The sequence below is a fragment of the Lissotriton helveticus genome, chromosome 10 (genome assembly GCF_964261635.1).
Source record: "Lissotriton helveticus chromosome 10, aLisHel1.1, whole genome shotgun sequence".
Taxonomy (NCBI): domain Eukaryota; kingdom Metazoa; phylum Chordata; class Amphibia; order Caudata; family Salamandridae; genus Lissotriton; species Lissotriton helveticus.
Window position 1 is genome coordinate 599599704 of NC_136071.1, and position 22725 is coordinate 599622428.

At 44.6% G+C, this 22725-nt stretch overlaps 1 protein-coding gene across 1 annotated transcript in view; it reads right to left on the reverse strand.

The window, feature by feature from the left end:
• The window catches only part of CREBBP (CREB binding lysine acetyltransferase), a 1783742-nt gene that overhangs the window by 1387901 nt on the left and 373116 nt on the right, over nt 1-22725 (reverse strand). The window contains exon 8 of the mRNA XM_078663125.1: nt 16631-16777. Within this exon, the coding sequence (XP_078519251.1) occupies nt 16631-16777 (147 nt within the window). The remainder of the gene's footprint in view (nt 1-16630; nt 16778-22725) is intronic.

Below are 22725 nucleotides of genomic sequence, written 5' to 3' on the forward strand. Positions count from 1 at the left end.
CTCAAGGTTTCCCTTTTTTTCACGTCAGGAACAGGCAAGTGTGGTAAAGGCTGCGCCCAAAAGGTTTCACATTGCTGTGGTGCGCCAAAGGTTATCTGGTGCTGCTAGTCTTCCTGTTGTAGAGCAGCATGAGGCATCTGGTGCTGCTAGTCTTTCTGTTGTTGTTGAGCAGCAAGTGGCATCTGGGGATGCGAGTTCTTCTGTTGATGTTGAGATGCAAGAGGCAGCTGGGGATGTGAGTTCTCCTGTTGGTGAAGAGATGCAAAATGTATCTGGGGATGCTAGTATTCCTGTTGGTGTAGTGAGGCAAGAGGCATCTGGGGATGCTAGTGTTCCCGTTGATGTAGTGCAGCAAGAGGCATCTGGCCTGCAGGCTAGGGTGGCTTCTTCTCCTCATGTTAGTGATGACGTCTGGGTTGCCCCTGGCATGGTGCAGCCGGAATTGCCAGACTTCACTGGTGTTCCAGGGTGTAGAGTGGATACTGACAATTTTTTGCCAATTCAATATTTTCAGTTGTTTTTTGACGATGAGTTTTTGCAGGAGATTGTGGAGCAAACTAATTTGTATGCAGAGCAGTATTTGAGGGACCACAGTGCCAGCCTTAAGCCCCATTCCAGAGCTACCCATTGGTCTCCCACATATGTTGAAGAGATGAAGAAGTTTTTGGGATTAACTTTTTTGATGGGCTTGCTAAGGAAGCCATCAATGTCTTCTTATTGGTCCACTAGTCCCTTGATGGCAACATCTATATTTCCAGCAGTTATGACTCGTGATCGATATATGCTTCTTCTTCGCATGATGCATTTTGTTGATAATGATTTAGCGTTGCCACGCGATCACCCTGATTGTGACCGTCTTTTTAAGATTCGGCCTGTCCTTGATCACTTTGTTGATCGTTTTCCTGAGATGTTTGCACCTGGAAGAGAAATAGCTGTGGACGAGTCTTTGGTATTGTTCAAGGGCCGCTTGGTTTTTAGGCAATACATTCCTAGTAAGAGGGCACGCTATGGCATCAAACTGTATATGCTGTGTGACAGTGAGACTGGATATGTTTATAATTTCAGGGTGTACACCGGTAAGGATTCCAGCATTAACACTTCTGCTTGTCCGTCCACTTTTGGAGTGACTGAGAAAATTGTATGGGAACTAGGTAGACGATTATTTAACAAAGGCCACCATTTATATGTAGATAACTTCTACACTAGTGTGCGTTTGTTCAAGGAGTTGGCCAAAGTGGGCACTGTTGCATGTGGCACGATGCGCAGTAACCGGAAAGGTTTTCCAATAGAACTTGTTTGCAAAAGGCTTGTGCGGGGACAGTCTACTGCATTGCGATGTGGGAAGCTTCTAGCTGTGAAGTTTTCAGACAGGAGAGATGTTTACATGCTGACTACTATCCATGACGAAAGCACTGAAGCTCTGCCAGTTCGGGGTGAGACTGCTGAAGTGCGTAAACCTGTGTGCATTTTAGACTATAATAGGCACATGGGTGGTGTTGACAGAGTAGATCAGAGGTTGGAACCTTATGCTGCTCTTCGAAAGGCTTACGTTTGGTACAAGAAGTTGGCTATCCATCTTTTCCACTTGGCATCCTTTAATGCTTTTGTTGTTTTCCAGAAATCTTGTCCTGAGTCAAAGATGCCTTTTGTTAAGTTTCAGGAGACTATAATAGGCAGCCTTGTACTAGTGGAACAGGCAAGTGTGCCAAGATTTGGAGTGGTGGAGGAAGTGGCTAGACTGAAAGATCGCCACTTTCCAGAATACATTCCTCCCACAACTGCAAAAGACAAACCCACTAAAAGATGTAGAGTCTGTTGGCGAAGAGAAGTGCAGAGGGAGTCTCGTATGCACTGTCCTGACTGTCCTTCAAATCCTGGATTGTGTGTGCCAGCTTGTTTTAAATCGTACCACACACAAAAGAAGTTTTGGGAGTTTCATTGAGCTTGTAAGTGTACTGTCTGGTCTTTTTTCTGTAATATTTTTTTGTTTGCTTTTAGGTTTCCATTAGTGCAAAGCATTTAGGTTTTGAATTTGTGTTAGCAGATTTGTAGGTTTCTACATTTGATTTGCGGTATTTCTTTAAAAAATTCTAATTTCGATGGTGGTGTGTGCAGGATTGTGCTTGGATTGTTGGTGTGCGTGGACTGGCGCTTGGCTGGTGGTGTGCGTGGTCTGGTGCTTGGCTGGCATAGTGCATGGATTGGAGTTGTGCTGGGGGGGTGAGTGGATTTTTGCTTGGCTGGCTGAGTGCATGGTTAGGTGCTTGGCTGGTGGTGTGAGTGGATGGCGCTTGGCTGGTGGTGTGCGTGGTCTGGTGCTTGGCTGGCATAGTGCATGGATTGGAGTTGTGCTGGGGGGGTGCGTGGATTTTTGCTTGGCTGGCGGAGTGCATGGTTAGGTGCTTGGCTGGTGGTGTGAGTGGATGGCGCTTGGCTGGTGGTGTGCGTGGTCTGGTGCTTGGCTGGCATAGTGCATGGATTGGAGTTGTGCTGGGGGGGTGCGTGGATTTTTGCTTGGCTGGCGGAGTGTATGGTTAGGTGCTTGGCTGGCGGTGTGAGTGGAGTGGTGCTTGGCTGGCGGTGTGTGTGGAGTGGTGCTTGGCTGGCGGCGTGTGTGGAGTGGTGCTTGGATGGTGTTGTGTTTGTGGAGTGGCGCTTGGCTGGTGGTGTGCGTGGAGTGATGCTTGGCTGGTGGTGTGTGTGAAGTGGTAGTTGGCTGTCGGTGTGCGCTGAGTGGTGTTTGGCTGGCAGTGTGCATGGTCTGGTGCTTGGATGGTGGTGTGGGTGGACTGGCGCTCGGCAGGCGGTGTGTGAGTAGTTACTTTCTGTTGGTCAATACACACACTGCTAGTTGAGTGACACTCCACACAGTCCATCATTTTGTGTAGTTGCAGTGTCAGAAATGTGGGCGTGTGAAAGTGATGGGCCCTTGAATGGCGCTGTTTGCTGGTGTGAGTGTTGAAATGTGATGGGTCCGCGGCTGGCGGTGTGAATGTTTTGTATGTGTCACGCGTACGAAAGGTGTATGAATGGCCTGTAAAGAGGTTGGTGCCTTGACGTGGCTTTACAGCTCACGAGCTGCGAGTCAGTGGTTCAGTTTATCATACTTTCAATTATACGCAGTGTATTTCATTTTTGATGAAATTACTTGCGTATCCAATTGTATGTACTGAATCATCACTCACCCTCGTGCCAAATCCAACCAGTATGTGTGTGTGCTTGCGGATTAGATGGGTGTGCAGTAATAATAGTTTTTTTTCTCTTTCTGCAGTAGGGTGTACATTGCCCCTTATTGTGATTGTTCTTATGTGTTGCTTTTCCATTCGGATGGTGTCAATGGTCTGGTTTGTATCAGGTATGAAAGGTGCGTGAATGGCCTGTAAAACGGTTGGTGCCTTGTCGTGGCTTTACAGCTCACGAGTTGCGAGTCACTGGTTCAGTTTTTATGCATTTATTTATTGACAGAGTATTTCATTTTTTTGAAATATCTTGTTAATAAAATTTTATGTACTGAACCATCACTCGCCCTCGTGCCAAATCCAACCTGTATGTGTGTGTCTTTGAGGAATAGATAGCCGTGCTTGAATGTTTGACTTTTGATTAACTCTGTTAAGGTGTGGTATCCTTTTACTCGGGAGAACAAGGGGAGCGCAGGGTGGTAGGACTTTTTTGCCGGCACGGCGATCCCACGCCAAAATGTTTGGAAAATTGCTATTTTTACCTATTTTTAAGGTTTGCAAGGAGTTCTGGGTAGGAAAACATTGGTGGACCCACACATGCCATACCTCCCTGGACTCTCCCGGGTGTCTAGTTTTCAGAACTGTTTGGGTTTGCTACTTTCCAAAGAATACCACCCACCCCGGCCCAAAAACTCAGGTGCCTCCCCCCAAAAAAATCAAAGTTATATTGCTTCAGGGTATTTTATATTCACCACTGTTAGATTTGGACCTTTTCCTGTTGCAGCCACTATGGCTACCCACGCAAGTGAGGTACCGTTTTTATCGGGAGACCTGGGGGAATGCTGGGTGGGAGGTCATTTGTGTGAGCCCAGTGATGCCACGCTTTCCCAGACTACAACGTGTGAAAAAAAGTAATTTTTTTCTGCTAAAATTGAGGTTTGCAAGTGATTCTGGGTAAAGGAACGTTGGCGGATCCACGCAAGCCATACCTCCTTGGAAGCGCCCGGGTGTCTACTTTTCAGAAATGTGTGGGTTTGGTAGGTTTCCATAGATGGCTGTCTCGCACGGGGCCAGAAACCCAGGTAACCCCTAAGTCCACCAGCTTTTGCAAGAGGGGTTACCTGGGTTTTTGGCCCCGTGCGAGACAGCCATCTAGGGAAACCTACCAATCCCACACATTTCTGAAAAGTAGACAACCGGGGGCTTCCAAGGAGGCATGGCTTGCGTGGATCCTCCAACGTTCCTTTACCCAGAATCCCTTGCAAACCTCATTTTTTGCATGGAAAAAATCAGTTTTTTCACACGTTTTAGTGTGGGAAAGCGTGGCATCACTGGGCACACACAAATTACCTCCCACCCAGCGTTCCCCAAGGTCTCCCAATAAAAATGGTACCTCACTTGCGTGGGTAGGCATAGCGGCTGCTTTATGAAAAGGCCCAATTCATACTGTGGAGACGAAAACATTACCTTTAGCCAAATAATCTGATTTTTTGAGGGGGTCACCTGAGCTTTTGGCCCGGGGCTTGGCAGGCATCTTTGGAAACTACCAAACCCAAACAGTTCTGAGAACTAGACACCCGGGGGAGTCCAGGGTGGTATGGCATGCGTGGGTCCCCCAATGTTTTCCTACCCAGAAACCCCTGCAAACCTGAAATTTTGGTCAAAAAACCCACTTTTCCATACTTTTTTGGGTGGGATCTCGCTGCCGGAACAAATGTCCTACCACCCAGTGTTTCCCTTGTTCTCCCGAGTAAAATGATACCTCACTTGTGTGGGTGGGCCAAAGGCATGTGACTTAGGCTGGGGTGCTTAATTTGTAAAACGTAAATATGAGTAAAAACTACTTTTTTCAAAATTCATTTTTGGCGTATTCTGCTTTGGGGCACCCACACAAGTGAGGTATCCTTTTACTCGGGAGAACAAGGGGAACGCAGGGTGGTATGACTTTTTTGCCGGCCCGGCGATCCCACGCCAAAAAGTTTGGAAAAGTGCAATTTTTACCTAATTTTAAGGTTTGCAGAGAGTTCTGGGTAGGAAAACATTGGGGGACCCATGCATGACATACCTCCCTGGACTCCCCCGGGTGTCTAGTTTTCAGAACTGTTTGGGTTTGCTACTTTGCAAAGAATACCACCGAGCCCCGGGCCACAAACTCAGATGCCCCCCCCCAAAATCAAGGTAGTTTTGCAATAAGGTAATGTAAATTCACCACCGTACGATTTGAACCGTTTCCTGTTGCAGCCACTATGTCTACCCACGCAAGTGAGGTACCATTTTTTTCGGGAGACCTGGGGGCACGCTGGGTGGGTGGAAATTTGTTGATCCACGCAGATTCCAGAACTTTCCACCACAGAAATGTGAGGAAAATGTGTTTTTTTGGTCAAATTTTTATGTTTTCAAGGGATTCTGGGTAACAAAACCTGGGGGTAGGCAGGCGAGTCACCCCATCCTGAATTCCCCTGGGTGTCTAGTTTTCAAAAATGTATAGGTTTGCTAGGTTTCCCTAGGTGATGGCAGAGCTACGGCGCAAAAACAAAAGGTAGTCTTTTTGTCCGAATCGTGCTAAATTTCACTGGGAAATTGAGGTGCGACCATGCTGCGTTTTGCGCTGTTTCATGTCGCAGCCACTATGCCTACCCACGCAAGTGAGGTACCATTTTTTTTGGGAGACCTGGGGGCACGCTGGGTGGGTGGAAATTTGTTGATCCACGCAGATTCCAGAACTTTCCACCACAGAAATGTGAGGAAAATGTGTTTTTTTGGTCAAATTTTTATGTTTGCAAGGGATTCTGGGTAACAAAACCTGGGGGTGGGCAGGCGAGTCACCCCATCCTGAATTGCCCTGGGTGTCTAGTTTTCAAAAATGTATAGGTTTGCTAGGTTTCCCTAGGTGCTGGCAGAGCTACGGCGCAAAAACAAAAGGTAGTCCTTTTGTCCAAATCGTGCTAAATTTCACTGGGAAATTGAGGTGCGACCATGCTGCGTTTTGCGCTGTTTCATGTCGCAGCCACTATGCCTACCCACGCAAGTGAGGTACCATTTTTTTCGGGAGACCTGGGGGCACGCTGGGTGGGTGGAAATTTGTTGATCCACGCAGATTCCAGAACTTTCCACCACAGAAATGTGAGGAAAATGTGTTTTTTTGGTCAAATTTTTATGTTTTCAAGGGATTCTGGGTAACAAAACCTGGGGGTAGGCAGGCGAGTCACCCCATCCTGAATTCCCCTGGGTGTCTAGTTTTCAAAAATGTATAGGTTTGCTAGGTTTCCCTAGGTGCTGGCAGAGCTACGGCGCAAAAACAAAAGGTAGTCTTTTTGTCCGAATCGTGCTAAATTTCACTGGGAAATTGAGGTGCGACCATGCTGCGTTTTGCGCTGTTTCATGTCGCAGCCACTATGCCTACCCACGCAAGTGAGGTACCATTTTTTTCGGGAGACCTGGGGGCACGCTGGGTGGGTGGAAATTTGTTGATCCACACAGATTCCAGAACTTTCCACCACAGAAATGTGAGGAAAATGTGTTTTTTTGGTCAAATTTTTATGTTTGCAAGGGATTCTGGGTAACAAAACCTGGGGGTGGGCAGGCGAGTCACCCCATCCTGAATTGCCCTGGGTGTCTAGTTTTCAAAAATGTATAGGTTTGCTAGGTTTCCCTAGGTGCTGGCAGAGCTACGGCGCAAAAACAAAAGGTAGTCTTTTTGTCCGAATCGTGCTAAATTTCACTGGGAAATTGAGGTGCGACCATGCTGCGTTTTGCGCTGTTTCATGTCGCAGCCACTATGCCTACCCACGCAAGTGAGGTACCATTTTTTTCGTGAGACCTGGGGGCACGCTGGGTGGGTGGAAATTTGTTGATCCACGCAGATTCCAGAACTTTCCACCACAGAAATGTGAGGAAAATGTGTTTTTTTGGTCAAATTTTTATGTTTTCAAGGGATTCTGGGTAACAAAACCTGGGGGTAGGCAGGCGAGTCACCCCATCCTGAATTCCCCTGGGTGTCTAGTTTTCAAAAATGTATAGGTTTGCTAGGTTTCCCTAGGTGCTGGCAGAGCTACGGCGCAAAAACAAAAGGTAGTCTTTTTGTCCGAATCGTGCTAAATTTCACTGGGAAATTGAGGTGCGACCATGCTGCGTTTTGCGCTGTTTCATGTCGCAGCCACTATGCCTACCCACGCAAGTGAGGTACCATTTTTTTTGGGAGACCTGGGGGCACGCTGGGTGGGTGGAAATTTGTTGATCCACGCAGATTCCAGAACTTTCCACCACAGAAATGTGAGGAAAATGTGTTTTTTTGGTCAAATTTTTATGTTTGCAAGGGATTCTGGGTAACAAAACCTGGGGGTGGGCAGGCGAGTCACCCCATCCTGAATTGCCCTGGGTGTCTAGTTTTCAAAAATGTATAGGTTTGCTAGGTTTCCCTAGGTGCTGGCAGAGCTACGGCGCAAAAACAAAAGGTAGTCTTTTTGTCCAAATCGTGCTAAATTTCACTGGGAAATTGAGGTGCGACCATGCTGCGTTTTGCGCTGTTTCATGTCGCAGCCACTATGCCTACCCACGCAAGTGAGGTACCATTTTTTTTGGGAGACCTGGGGGCACGCTGGGTGGGTGGAAATTTGTTGATCCACGCAGATTCCAGAACTTTCCACCACAGAAATGTGAGGAAAATGTGTTTTTTTGGTCAAATTTTTATGTTTGAAAGGGATTCTGGGTAACAAAACCTGGGGGTGGGCAGGCGAGTCACCCCATCCTGAATTGCCCTGGGTGTCTAGTTTTCAAAAATGTATAGGTTTGCTAGGTTTCCCTAGGTGCTGGCAGAGCTACGGCGCAAAAACAAAAGGTAGTCTTTTTGTCCAAATCGTGCTAAATTTCACTGGGAAATTGAGGTGCGACCATGCTGCGTTTTGCGCTGTTTCATGTCGCAGCCACTATGCCTACCCACGCAAGTGAGGTACCATTTTTTTTGGGAGACCTGGGGGCACGCTGGGTGGGTGGAAATTTGTTGATCCACGCAGATTCCAGAACTTTCCACCACAGAAATGTGAGGAAAATGTGTTTTTTTGGTCAAATTTTTATGTTTGCAAGGGATTCTGGGTAACAAAACCTGGGGGTGGGCAGGCGAGTCACCCCATCCTGAATTGCCCTGGGTGTCTAGTTTTCAAAAATGTATAGGTTTGCTAGGTTTCCCTAGGTGCTGGCAGAGCTACGGCACAAAAACAAAAGGTAGTCTTTTTGTCCAAATCGTGCTAAATTTCACTGGGAAATTGAGGTGCGACCATGCTGCGTTTTGCGCTGTTTCATGTCGCAGCCACTATGCCTACCCACGCAAGTGAGGTATCATTTTTTTCGGTAGACCTGGGGGCACGCTGGGTGGGTGGAAATTTGTTGATCCATGCAGATTCCAGAACTTTCCACCACAGAAATGTGAGGAAAATGTGTTTTTTTGGTCAAATTTTTATGTTTGCAAGGGATTCTGGGTAACAAAACCTGGGGGTGGGCAGGCGAGTCACCCCATCCTGAATTGCCCTGGGTGTCTAGTTTTCAAAAATGTATAGGTTTGCTAGGTTTCCCTAGGTGCTGGCAGAGCTACGGCGCAAAAACAAAAGGTAGTCTTTTTGTCCAAATCGTGCTAAATTTCACTGGGAAATTGAGGTGCGACCATGCTGCGTTTTGCACTGTTTCATGTCGCAGCCACTATGCCTACCCACGCAAGTGAGGTACCATTTTTTTTGGGAGACCTGGGGGCACGCTGGGTGGGTGGAAATTTGTTGATCCACGCAGATTCCAGAACTTTCCACCACAGAAATGTGAGGAAAATGTGTTTTTTTGGTCAAATTTTTATGTTTTCAAGGGATTCTGGGTAACAAAACCTGGGGGTGGGCAGGCGAGTCACCCCATCCTGAATTGCCCTGGGTGTCTAGGTTTCAAAAATGTATAGGTTTGCTAGGTTTCCCTAGGTGCTGGCAGAGCTACGGCGCAAAAACAAAAGGTAGTCTTTTTGTCCGAATCGTGCTAAATTTCACTGGGAAATTGAGGTGCGACCATGCTGCGTTTTGCGCTGTTTCATGTCGCAGCCACTATGCCTACCCACGCAAGTGAGGTACCATTGTTTTTGGGAGACCTGGGGGCACGCTGGGTGGGTGGAAATTTGTTGATCCACGCAGATTCCAGAACTTTCCACCACAGAAATGTGTTTTTTTGGTCAAATTTTTATGTTTGCAAGGGATTCTGGGTAACAAAACCTGGGGGTGGGCAGGCGAGTCACCCCATCCTGAATTGCCCTGGGTGTCTAGTTTTCAAAAATGTATAGGTTTGCTAGGTTTCCCTAGGTGCTGGCAGAGCTACGGCGCAAAAACAAAAGGTAGTCTTTTTGTCCAAATCGTGCTAAATTTCACTGGGAAATTGAGGTGCGACCATGCTGCGTTTTGCGCTGTTTCATGTCGCAGCCACTATGCCTACCCACGCAAGTGAGGTACCATTTTTTACGGGAGACCTGGGGCCACGCTGGGTGAGTGGAAATTTGTTGATCCACGCAGATTCCAGAACTTTCCACCACAGAAATGTGAGGAAAATGTGTTTCTTTGGTCAAATTTTTATGTTTTCAAGGGATTCTGGGTAACAAAACCTGGGGGTAGGCAGGCGAGTCACCCCATCCTGAATTCCCCTGGGTGTCTATTTTTCAAAAATGTATAGGTTTGCTAGGTTTCCCTAGGTGCTGGCAGAGCTACGGCGCAAAAACAAAAGGTAGTCTTTTTGTCCGAATCGTGCTAAATTTCACTGGGAAATTGAGGTGCGACCATGCTGCGTTTTGCACTGTTTCATGTCGCAGCCACTATGCCTACCCACGCAAGTGAGGTACCATTTTTTTCGGGAGACCTGGGGCCACGCTGGGTGAGTAAAAAATTGTTGATCCACGCAGATTCCAGAACTTTCCACCACAGAAATGTGAGGAAAATGTGTTTTTTTTATCAAATTTCTATGTTTTCAAGGGATTCTGGGTAACAAACCCTGGGGGTAGGCAGGCGAGTCACCCCATCCTGAATTCCCCTGGGTGTCTAGTTTTCAAAAATGTATAGGTTTCCTAGGTTTCCCTAGGTGCCGGCAGAGCTAGGGTGCAAAAACTACAGGTAGGCACTTTGCCAAAAAAGGGTCAATTTGTAACTGCTAAATTTAGGTGTGACCACGTTGCATTTTGCGCCGTTTCCTGTCGCAGGCACAAGGCCGACCCACACAAGTGAGGTACCGTTTTTATCGGGACACTTGGGGTAATTCAGATTTGTAAATCAACTGTTATTACCAATTGAGCTTTCATGGATTTCTCCCTTTGAATGAAAGACATTGTGTAAAAAAAAAATCTTTATGAAAAATGACCAATAATTCTCATGCTAGTATGAGTATTCCCAACTTTGAAAATGTGCAATTATATACTGTTTCTGAACTCTATAATTTGTACCCAATTCAGAAATACATAGGTGTCTTTCATACAGATTATTCCATGTATACATTTTCCAAGACAAAGTGCACTATACCCAGTAAATGAAAAAATACCATTGCAAGTTGCTGCTCAGTTTTTGGATCTGGGTTCGTCGGGTTCTTGGTGAAACTACAAGTCCTATATATCCCCACAACCAGGAAGGTCTAACGGATGTAACGGTATATTGCTTTCCAAGAGCTGTCAAAATTAGAAAAAGTTATAGGTGAAAACGTTGAGACAAAAGGCTGTTTTTTTCAACAAAATTTCAAATATTCCAATATCTAACTTAGTTTCTATAACGAAACCTTCATGGATTTAGACAAATGACCCCTTTCTGAATTTAGAATTATGTCTACTTTTCGAAAATGTAAAGCTTTCCAGGATCCATTATTGCTTTCAAACTCATTTCTACCATTAACTGGAAGGAGGTGGAAAGCTCTAAAAATAGCAAAAATAGGCTATGTCCCAGAAAAATGCCAAAACTGAGTGAAAAATTTCGGTTCTCTGACAAAAGTCTGTCATTCCCTGAAAGCTGAGAAAATGGAGATTTCAGCCCCACAAACCCTTTTGTGATACCATTTTCAGGGAAACACCCAGAGGCTTTCATTTGCAGCCCGTTTTTCCCATTTATCTGAAAAAAACAAAAAAATCACTATATTTTGGTTAATTTCTGGGCCCCCTCCAAGGGAATCCACAAACCCTGGGCGCCTTTAGAATCCACATGATGTTGGAAGAAAAGGACGCAAATTTGGCGTGGATACCTTATGTGGTCAAAAAGTTACAAGGGCCTAAGCGCGCACTACTCCAAAACGCCAAAAAAAGCCTCAGCACAGGAGGGGAAAAGGCCTAGCAGCGAAGGGGTTAATAAATACTGGGTCTTTTGGGGCTGCCTTGTATTTTTTGTCAATTCTTGGTTTTAACACCCTAGCTCTCACAGGATCTTTGAATATGTCTGATGTGTGAGTGAGGAGACCCTTAAGCATAGGTAGGGTCCCTGAAGATTTCTGTGCAGCAGGTAGTGTTTCTAAAAGGAAATCTTCTATCTGAGGTTCCGCATGTAAATCTACCTTGTGGTATTTTGCTGCCCTATTAATCAGTTTTGCTAAACCCGAATTATCAGGAGGAGAGGGTTTTGAGGGATACAGGTCAGGGTCATTATCAGTATCTGACACTGCGTCATAATCCTCCCATGGGTCTGTGTCTTCTGGGATAGTATTGTTATCTTCCCATGGAAGGTCCCCATCCCCTGTGTCACTTTCTACATCTGTTTGAGGTGTAGATGGGCGTGGTGTATAAGGTGGGGGAATAGCTGGCAGAGTATGAGGAAGAGGAGAAGAGGATGTGCCCATAGGAGAAAGGGGAGGAGTTGTATTTGTCCCCATTGTTCACTTTTTATGAGGAGGGACCTTGTCCTTCAACGGCTGAGTCTTCCTCTTTTTAGGTAGTTTTGTCACCACCTTGCCAGTTTGTGGATCGATAAACAAAGTCTTTTGTTTTGGATCTGTTTGTTGCTCCTGTGGGTCGGTACCGAAGTTTTTGGGTCCGAAAGGTGCTTTTGCTTCTGCGTCTCGGTGTGATGTGTTTTCGGCACCGATAGTTTGCTCGAGTCCGATTTTTTCGGTGTCGAGGGAGTCTTCGACGTCTAAGCATGTTTCGGTTTCGACATAGAATGTTTTGACTGCAAGCTCTCTTTGGTATGGAGCTTCGGTGTCTATGTCGATGTCGACCGTTTTTCGGATCCGACATGGTGGGAGGTCGAATGTTTCGGTTTCGTTGCCAAGCCGGAAGGCGGGGCGTCGGAGACTTTTTTCGGTTGTCTGACCGTGCTCGAAGGCGGGGTCGACACTAATCGGGGTCGGTTTTTCGGTAAAGGGACGTCGTCACTCACGGTTTGATGAACGTCTACTTCTTCGACTTCAGACTCGTCCGCTTCCGACCCCGACCCGTCCTCATCTTCTTCTTCCTCCTCAGGTTGTTGGACCTTGAACAGTTCTCGGATTGCATCTGACTCCATCCTCGACATCTCGTGTCTTCGGGCTCGACGGTTTCTAATCGTCGACTTAGAGGAGAAAGCCGCACAGGCTTCACAGTCCCTGGATTCGTGGTCAGGTGATAAACAGAGGTTGCACACCTCGTGTAGGTCCTTGTGTGGGAATTTAGCACCACACATTGGACATTTTTTTAATGGAGTCCATTCCATGGACTCCGGGCTGGACTACGTCGAGATAGGCCTCCCGGTCTCGTCGACTTAGAGTAGGAATTTTTTCTTTTTGACGTCGAAGCGCGTCGAAATGTGAATGAAGTCGCGCTCGATCAACAATACCGTCGAATTGGAAGTGGAATACGTGCCGAAATATAACTTTTTTCTCCTAGTCGATCCGGAGCGCTTCGATCCTCATCCGAACCCGATGGCGGAAAAAAACAATCTAAGGATGTAGCCGATGCCCATGCGCACTATCACCCAAGGGAGAAGTCACCAGCCTCGTGAGTACAAAAGACTTCTCCAAGAGAAAAACAAGTGCAATCATCCGAGCCCAACACCAGATGGCGATCTATTCATAAATGTACCATCTGCAGCCCATATGCCTCGAACAGAAATGTTACTATAGCCAAAAAAAAAAAAAAATATGTAAAACAATCCATATACATGGGTGACAGTGAGGTAAGAAAACTGGCTCAGGCAAGGGAGATACATATGTGTAATGTGTGCTGACGGGTCTGCGCAATGTTTCATTGGCATTCCGATCCACTATAGTCATAGGATATTCAGGACTTGAAGTAGGCCCGAGGCAGTGGTAGATAAACTACATGGATGTAATAAACAGTTCTGGAATTGGATTGGATGCAAGCGCATTGGTCACAGTGAGCGAGATCTTTCAGGGTGGGTGGTCAAGGGATCCACGAGGGAGCTGGGATAATGGAGCTCAGGTTCAAGGATAAAAACTAGTTTGTTCCATTGTCAACAAGAGAACTTGGTTATGTGTAAACCAGAGGAGAACAGGTCCCTCTATGGGCCTACAAGCTGGGGGAATCTCCAGGAGGCTTCTGTGCTGCGGGAGAAGGAACCGGGAGAAAGGTCCTACATCAGGCACCTTCTAGATCGGATAGATTCTATGTGAGTTGGGTCTTGTTGGAGTCACGCAGGAGTCTGAAGCAGTTTATGAAATCTCTTAAAGATGGTAGATACTCTGCTCTCTAAAGGAGACATTGCTCTTTGCAATGTTTTTATAGTCTCTCCTAGATAATCTAGTGCATGCCCAGGCATCAACGTTGATTTTTCAAAGTTGACATGGATACCCATGTGATGCATTAATGGGATCATGGAGTTGAAATCCTGACACTCTTGCTTTGGTGAATGTGATATTAACTTGTCATCGAAGGTTGGATAAACAGATTTCTTGACTGTGAAGGTAGGATGCAATGAAAGCAATATTTTGGAAAATGCCCTTGGTAAAGACTTGAGACCGAAAGAGAGCACTTTGAATTTGTAGTGAGCTTTTCTCAGGAGCATCTTCTGTTTTTCTGCCTCTACGATATAAAAACAGACAAATCCACTTTAATGCAAATCCAACATTTTGAATTTTTCTTTTCATGTTCTTGTTGGTCTGACACAACCAATATTGTAGGATATACTTTCTTTGTTCCCAAAAAATAACTTGAGTAGCTCTCCATCCTCGGTGTGGTGGAGGGGCAAGTTCTAGTGCTTGTTTTTGTAATATCCTCCTATTTTAATGCAGGTAATTAGTGCTTCGGAGCATAGTTTGGTGGAATTGTGGGAGGAGGGGATTTTAATTGAATAGCTATATGCCTGGATGATCTGCAACATCAACTTGTCTGTAGGTATTACTCTGCCAGGTACTGCGAGACACTCCCTCCCATTGGAGAAGTGGAGGTTTTATTGTTTGGACAGAGTCCTGGATTTTCCTGAAGAGGTTATTGTATTCTTCCTCTAGCTGGGTCTCTTTGGTATGAGGCTTGCTGATGTTGCTTCCCAGAGCTTACTTAACCGCACCACTTACAGGATTGAACCCTCCGCCTGTCTTGATATGTGTAGTCTTGACACGAATTTTGAGCCTTACAGAATTTCTTCAAGACCAGACGCTTTAAGTGTCTCCACTGCCTTCTTCATCCACTCGTTCTCACTATCCGTGTGGGTGCCATACAGAACTGAACCGTTGAAGAGAAGTTTAAATGCTAATATTTGTGCAACAAATGACAAGGCTTTAAACCTCGACAAGGATGCACATCGTAAGAAGACATCATGGCAGAACTGAGTGGAAGGTAAACCTTGTGAATCAATAGCCACAGTTATCACCTAGGCTTATACAGGCTGTCCTCCTGATTGTCCTCTCTGAAGTCTTGTCTGCTTTTCCTTGGTAAACTGGCAGCAAAGAAGATCGTATTTCCCACAGTGATATGTCGTTTCTCCGTAACTTAGCTGAGTCATTAGCAGTCTCGAGGAGAACTGCAGCAAATCCACAGACGACGTGTCCCACATCATTAATCATTTAGTACTCTCACTCTGAAGATACATAAGGTTTCTAGTGCAGTTGTATGTGTTTACGTTACAGCCGTCTCAATGATTCAATAAGGTTTTGGTACCTGTAGTAAACCTGGAGGACTGTGTTCTGGATGCTTGCACTGAGTAGCCAGGATGTTGCCATCTTATTGGCTCATGAATAAAGACATTTCTCTTTGCAAACTCACAAAATCCAGAGACCATAAGTAATGTCAGACTCTATGCTGCCATTGGATGGAGTGCCTCCATAATTATGGATGCAAAAACAGTTGATGGACAGAATGCAGAACAATGTCATACATTCACCCCAGTACAGAGATCTGGGCCTAAATCCATCGTTTTTTTGCTCACCATGCCATTCCAGTTTGAACCCAGCCATATGCAAATCAGTCTTGACCCTGTGTCCCATGGGAACAGTCCAGCCCGAACTGCCAAGCCAGGTTCTCCCTGGACTGGAAACCAGCATCCTAGGACCGGTTTCGGGCTGGACTGTTCCCATAATTATGGAGACAGCTGTTTGTGGAATCTCCAACTGAAAGCTCAACTTATTAGTTCCTCTAATAAGTGCTTTATGAAAAGTGGTGATGTAATCCACATCAAATAGTTAAGGCATTGTGAGTGAAGTTATTTCAAATATTTGGGAGAAAATAGGGTAGGTGAAGAAAGATAAAGCAAGTGAAGGGGAAAGGTTTTGAGGAACCATTCCTTAAAGTAGGGGGAAAATCCCCCTGAAGTGTTCAAGGATTTAGTCAGCGTGAGATAAGAAATAAAAAAAGAACTGAAGCTGCAAGGCAACGTGCCAGTGCAGTGTATACTGACTATTTAAAGGAAGAATTTATTTTTTAACCCAATACCTTTTTTGATCTAATGCAGTCTTTTCCTTCATTTTTCTCTAATGTAATACAAAGGCTCATATGCTAAGGTGTTACATGTTTCAGCTCAGTGCTGCAATATCGTTTTTTCTTCCGTTTTAATAGACAATTCGGAGCAAATTCTGACCTGCTTTACACTATGGAGGTGACACGCAGTTGGAATTTTTTAAGCTTCTACTTCCAATAAAAGTTACATGCTTTAAATAAGGGGAAGTATTCCAGGGGCTACACGCTGGCTGGAATCTTTTACCACCATCAGTGAGAATGTTACAATGCAGAGATAAACATTTCTGTTATTTACACGTTACTAATGTGATTTTAGCTCTTCCTGTGATTGAGAAATAGAAGTGCAGAAAAACATGCAAAATCTTGAACAGATTTATACACCACAATTTAGAAAACTGGTTCAATCCTGCCCAATAAGTTTCCAAAATTTCACGAGGGCCAACATATTCAAAATAAGGAAATCTAGATATCATCTGTGGCATCTCTAAACTGCCCTCGAGAAGATTTACAATGGAGAGGCAAGCTGAAGATGGTTTCCAAATGCATAATTATGGGGACCTGCCAAATATGTGAAAATACTTACAGTTTATGCACCAAATGATTACGCAGGTCCTGAGTGACATGTTCATGCCATGCTTTCCTTACACCAGTGCTGGAAGGTGGTGCAGCTGTGGGCATAGTGCTAAGGTTTGCAACGTTGACCGCATTCGTGCCATCACTCAGTAACTGACTAGAAAAGAAAAGCCCACAGGCAATTACTAGGGATCCAAATTCACTTCTGGAAACATGCCATATATTATTTTTTTCATAGGTGATCAAATGTTTGGGTCTCTGTCTAGGATAAGGCTTTTTCTTTTAGAAGAAATTACTAATATTGTACATGCCCATATCCATCAACTTGATGACAATCTCTCAAGCGCTCACATTCGCAACTAATAGGAAAATAATGCAACTAGACCTTACAGCAGTAGGCAAAGCTATACATTTCTTATGGAATGGTTTACCGGTTCTCTTTCTTTACCTTCGAAAGAATATTTAAAATGTTTATTAGCAGTTTGCCCACTAGAGCAAGGTACTTCTATATTAGAAAATACTCTCTAGATATGTGATCAACTGTGACAACCCTTATGAAGAAGCGACCAGAAACATTAATAGAACCACACAACTCTCCCAGTACAGGCACGCTGTAAATAAACTATGCCTGATCTGCAGTTGATTCTCATACATTTAACGACAAAACAAAGGTGGCAAATCACAATCCTGGCCCAAAATATGGCTGTATGGCTGCAGGGCCAGCTTGGTTAAACATACAGTCTGAAACAGGCATACTCGGAACATGCAACACTTTTATACCAGATTGAAGGCCTATGAAAGAGCTACACTTAACCCTCTCCTACCGTCTTTAACATTTTTTGGATGATGCATGTATTAAAAGCTTAACGTTTTTTAGCAAACAATGCCTGCACCAGCATGGTATACCTCTATCGCTTAAGATTATGATCATAAATGTATCTAGGTTTGCAGTTTTTATTTCAGCTAACCCCCACCCTGCTGCCCTCAACCTACCCAACAAAAAATACATATAAAGAAACAATTCCAGTCCCAAACACTAGATGGGCGAATAATGCATAGTATGTGAATCCAGAAAAGATGCAAACTGCAAAACATGCAATTCTAATTGCCCGCCTGAAACGTAATTCTCCAATAAGATGCACTGGACTTGTAAACTTCTATTTGTGCAGGCCGCAGCCAAATGATCTCCTTGCTTCCATACTACTCTGAAGAATGTACTCAAAAGCAGTGGTCCAGCATCGATGGAAAGAGAGCCTGGGCACAAGCTCTTAATTGAAGTAGCAGAGGGTGCAAAGAGGAGACACTCGCTTTCTGGGCCAACGACGATGAGGCATCAGACTCTGGCCAAAGAAAATTGAGGACACTGAACAGACTAATCTTCACCAAAGCACAAACTTAGTGGGAGAGTGACAGTGAGAGACATTCTGCAACAGAGATATTCACGAGGGTTTTTGTTAGTCAAGCAAGCGTCAAGTTTAGTTCATGTTTTACAAAGATCCACATAAATGTTCTCCAAGACACAGTACATTATAAGCCCCCATTAAAGCTACACAAATCAGCTTTGAGATACTTTCTTGAAATATCAATGGTCTCAACAATAAAATTAAGAGGGAAGCAGTATTACAGTATCTCGGAAGGAACGTGCCACCTGTTACAGCCTTGCAGGTGACACACTTGCTGGGTATTAGGTGCCCAATTTTTCCTCAACAAGGATATACTAGAATTGATCATGCTGGATATACCAGAACATCGAGTACAGAGTCCCCATAAGCTCTTTCAATACAAGTCGCAGAACCACTATGCTGCTCACAGTCATAGCGTTATCTCCTGGTGCACACCGAGCATCTGTTTAATTGGGAGGCCTGCACGTCTTCTTTACTGCTCCCCTATCTCTGCTCTCCGGCTCACCTCTACACGCTCTTGTGTTGCCAGCATTTGGCATGATCCTCGTGCAAAGGCAGCACATTGGGGTCTGACTCGGACACCCGGAGGACACCCCTCCAGCTCGGACTCCTTCGATTACTGAATCAATGGGTAAGTATCTTGCTCACACCTTTGCGCTCTGAGATGGCCCGCATCAGCAGATTGCAGCATCAGCCGGGGTCATGTATACTCCGGTCACTCCTCGCTGTCTTGGCCACTCTCGTTCATCGAAATCAGTGGGGTCTCATCGATTTTTTAAACGGTGGCACAGGGTGTCCTTCATTGTGTACACTATGTGCAAGCTGATTCATGGTTGGATGGTGAAGAAGAGGCAACCCTCCCATGTCGGTAGCAAATATTTGTTTATGTTTCATAAACTTTCCCAGTAGAGGCAAGCGTCCCGCAAGGCAGGCAGGCAGCTTCCAACTGACTGGAGTAACTGTAAAAACAGTAGTTCTAGAACATGAGCAACTGCGCTTGACAATAATTCGGGCCAGGTTATTGACATTAAAAAAAGCCAGCAGCATCAGTCGAAAAACCTGGGAGTTACCATACAAAGATGCATTTCCTTGCAGGAACAATATGACGAAGTGGAAAACTTACTAGCTGGGAGCACTGAAGACTTTCACGGTGGTATGGACGTGTACTCAGTACCTGTGTATCTATTTCTAAAAAATGGAGCACTAGTCAGAGCATTGCAAAAACACTGGGGGCTCCTTAGCCAGACAGAAGCTACTTGCCTGAGGTGGTGCAGGACACAGACACGCCCAAGAAAACTATTACGCACCTGTACAGGGTGTACAAGAGGACCTGGAAAGGGTTCTGGGCAAATTGCAAACAAAATGGACTCAAGACCTAAGAGCAGAGGTTACGGACAGGCAATGGGAAGGAACACTGGTGTCTCCCACTATGGTTTCTAGGAAAGCATGATTAAATCTCCAACAGTTCTCTTTCCTATTTAAGACCCAAGAGATTAGGCCACAGATACCCCTTCAACAAATAGGAGATCTACAGACGCCATGCACCTGAAGTGGATTACTTTCACATGATGTGGGAGATGCCCAACAATAGAAGTTTACTGGGTCAGAGTTATTGGTACACTGGAGAATATTCTAAATAGAATGGCTCTGCTAGACCCTAAACATTGCATTCTGGGCACGTTCCTGCAACCCAAGAAGAAGAAGATGGGAAATAAATGTCAAAGCCTAGCACAGATTTTTAGCCAAAAGTCATATAGCGATGGAAGGCCAAGATTGCAGAAAATTCCCCAACCAGTAACATATTGGGCTGACAGAACTGTACACAATACATAGGTAAAACTAGAAAAGGGCAAGGCAAGCAGATCACACACAAGGCTGGGCAGAAATAATAATGGAGTAGAACATTCAGCACATGCATGCCACTCTAAGAGACCAGTCGACCCATACATAGAGTAATCCAGTCAGGATAAGAGGTACAGGACCCCTCAAACATAAATCTACCAAGGCCTGATGCACATACAATATGTGAGGCCATGTGCTACCTAAACACAGCTCTCCGATAAATATTAAGAGACTTAGAGCCCACTGGGCTCTTCCCCACCAATCTCACAGTGGACGCTAGTTAAACAATGGTATATACTATGCCAAACAGTGAAATTGGACATGTGAGTGGCGGAAAGCAGAAATAGAAATTCACATAGTGCAACAACTAACCCAATGAGAACACCAACGAGATGGATCCATTAGAGGTTTCAGTCCTCTTCTTTGGAAAAACTTGTCTCTGAAATAATACAAAACTAGTTCCTGTTCTAGACCTCACAAGAAGCTAAAACGTCTCTTTTCTGATACCTGGCCCACATTCTCCTTTTACGCTACGTTGTGTTCCGGATTGTTCTAACACAATGAGGCCGAAAGGAGTAAACTTGATTTAGAAGTAAACAAATACAAATTCAAGTCATAATAGTCTTTATTCGAAACATATTCATAAAAGACAATTTAAAATATTAACCATACATTGTTTTTAAAATTCCTTGATCACAGAAAGTCCATTCCATTTAGTCCAATGCTCATAGTGCAAATACGCAAATTATAGTAGATTAAAATAAAATTATTTACAATAATAATCAAAATAATCACCATATTATAAAACCAGGTAAGGATAAAACTACTTCATAATCACCAATATGATTAATTAATCGTGCCATCCATGGGCACGAATAATCCACATAGCATGTAAAAATGTTGAAATAGCAATTATGGTTAGTTCATTATCATCAGTTTTTAAAATCCTCAGTGCTTCAGTGCCCGGTGCGATCCCCCTGGACTGAAAGAACGGTTTTAGCCATTTGTACCTAGCATTCCGATAGGCAGGGCAATTGAATAAAACATGACCTATAGAGTCAAATTCAGTAGGACAATATGAACAATTCAAGCTTGAGCCAGCAGCCCATTTACCAGTAAATGATTTGATAGGGAGAGTACCTATCCTAAATTGATTAAACCTTTTCCTGTCACATGGTACCGTAATAAGGTCCCAATACTTCTCGTAGCAAGGAGCATGCTTGTGCTCTAAATACACCCTAGTCAGAGAAGGGCTGGACATAGCTGAAAAACGTTTAATCAAAACCATGTTCCAATATTGCATCTTTAACTCTCTACGAGAGGGAAATATGGCCTTGGCTGGATTTTGCCACAACAAATTCAAGCCTAGGTCATTCAGTAATTGTTTTATCTGTTTCATCCACGGGATCTTGCCTGCACCGAGGATGTCCCTGACCTCCAGGAAAGCATGTGCATATTCAGTAAGTTCTGGGGTAACCCAAAGTCTCCTCCATAAGCCAGGGGTCTATAGCGGGCCACATCCACCAGGTACTGGCAACCCAAGTCATAAAACAATGGTAAAAGGGGAGTAGATTGGGGTAAACCCATTATACACCTCATAAACGTGTGTTGTGCGGTTGATAATACGGTTAAATTGCTAAAACCGCATATTTCAGCTCCATACAGAACTGAGGGTGAGATTTTAGCATTGTAGATTTTCAAAATGGGGCTATCAGTTTGGTGTAGGATTGGTGATGTTCTTTTACCAGGGCTCCAGAGAGTTGGGCATGTCTAAGCAATAACATATCTATGTGTGGGTTCCACTTAAGTTTGGCACTTATGGTAATGCCCAAGTACGTAAAAACATCTGTCTGCTCCAAGACAATGTTATTCATAGTGACTATCCCCTTTACAGCTTTCTGTTTATGGAGTGCCATAAATTTGGTCTTATCTATATTTATGATGAGGCCATAGTCCTTACAGAATAACTCAAACCTTGTGATTGCCATTTGGAGACCTTTCTGGGTTTTTGAAAGCAGGAGGGTGTCGTCGGCAAACATTAAGGGGATTTTACTGCCATTTAGTGTCGGAGCATCAGTAGGATGAGCAGCATAATAATCTATCACCTTATTAATGTAGAGTGAAAATAATGTTGGCGCCAATACACACCCCTGCCGAACCCCTTTATCGACCTTAAATCTATCGGTCACTTGACCATGCAAGCCCCAACGAACTTGAGCATAATTCCCTTGGTGAAGTTTAATCAAAAAAGACACCAGGTCCCTAGGCATGCCTTGTTCAATTAGAGCTTCCCACAACCTAACTCTTGGTACCAAATCGAAAGCCGGTTTTAAATCTACAAAAGCAGCGTAAATTCTTCCACCATTAAGAACAACCACACGCCAATAAATTAAAACAAATCTAAAAACCTGGTCAATTGTACTTTGGTGAGAGCGGAAACCCGCCTGTAACGGGGATAACATATTGCATTCGTCTATCCAATCTAGAATGCGTGCCAACACAAGCCTAGCCGTCAATTTTTGCAGGCAATCGATCAGGCTAATGGGCCTGTAGTTCCCCGGATCTGATTTATCCCCCTTTTTAAAAATAGGTAAAATCTCCACGCCCCTCCGTGATTCCGGAATTGGGGAGCCTTTCGCAATTGCATTTGCAAGAATCAGAATATATGGTATCCAAAGAGCCTTATTAGATAAAAACAGGTCTGCAGGGACACAATCAGGCCCCGGGGGCTCTACCACTCCGCACACAATTTAGGGCCCCTTCTACCTCCTGTATAGAAAATTTCAATACAGGAGGATCAATTTCGTTATCCATTGGCCCAGGTGGGGGGACGTGTTCAATAGGAACAACAGCAAATTGA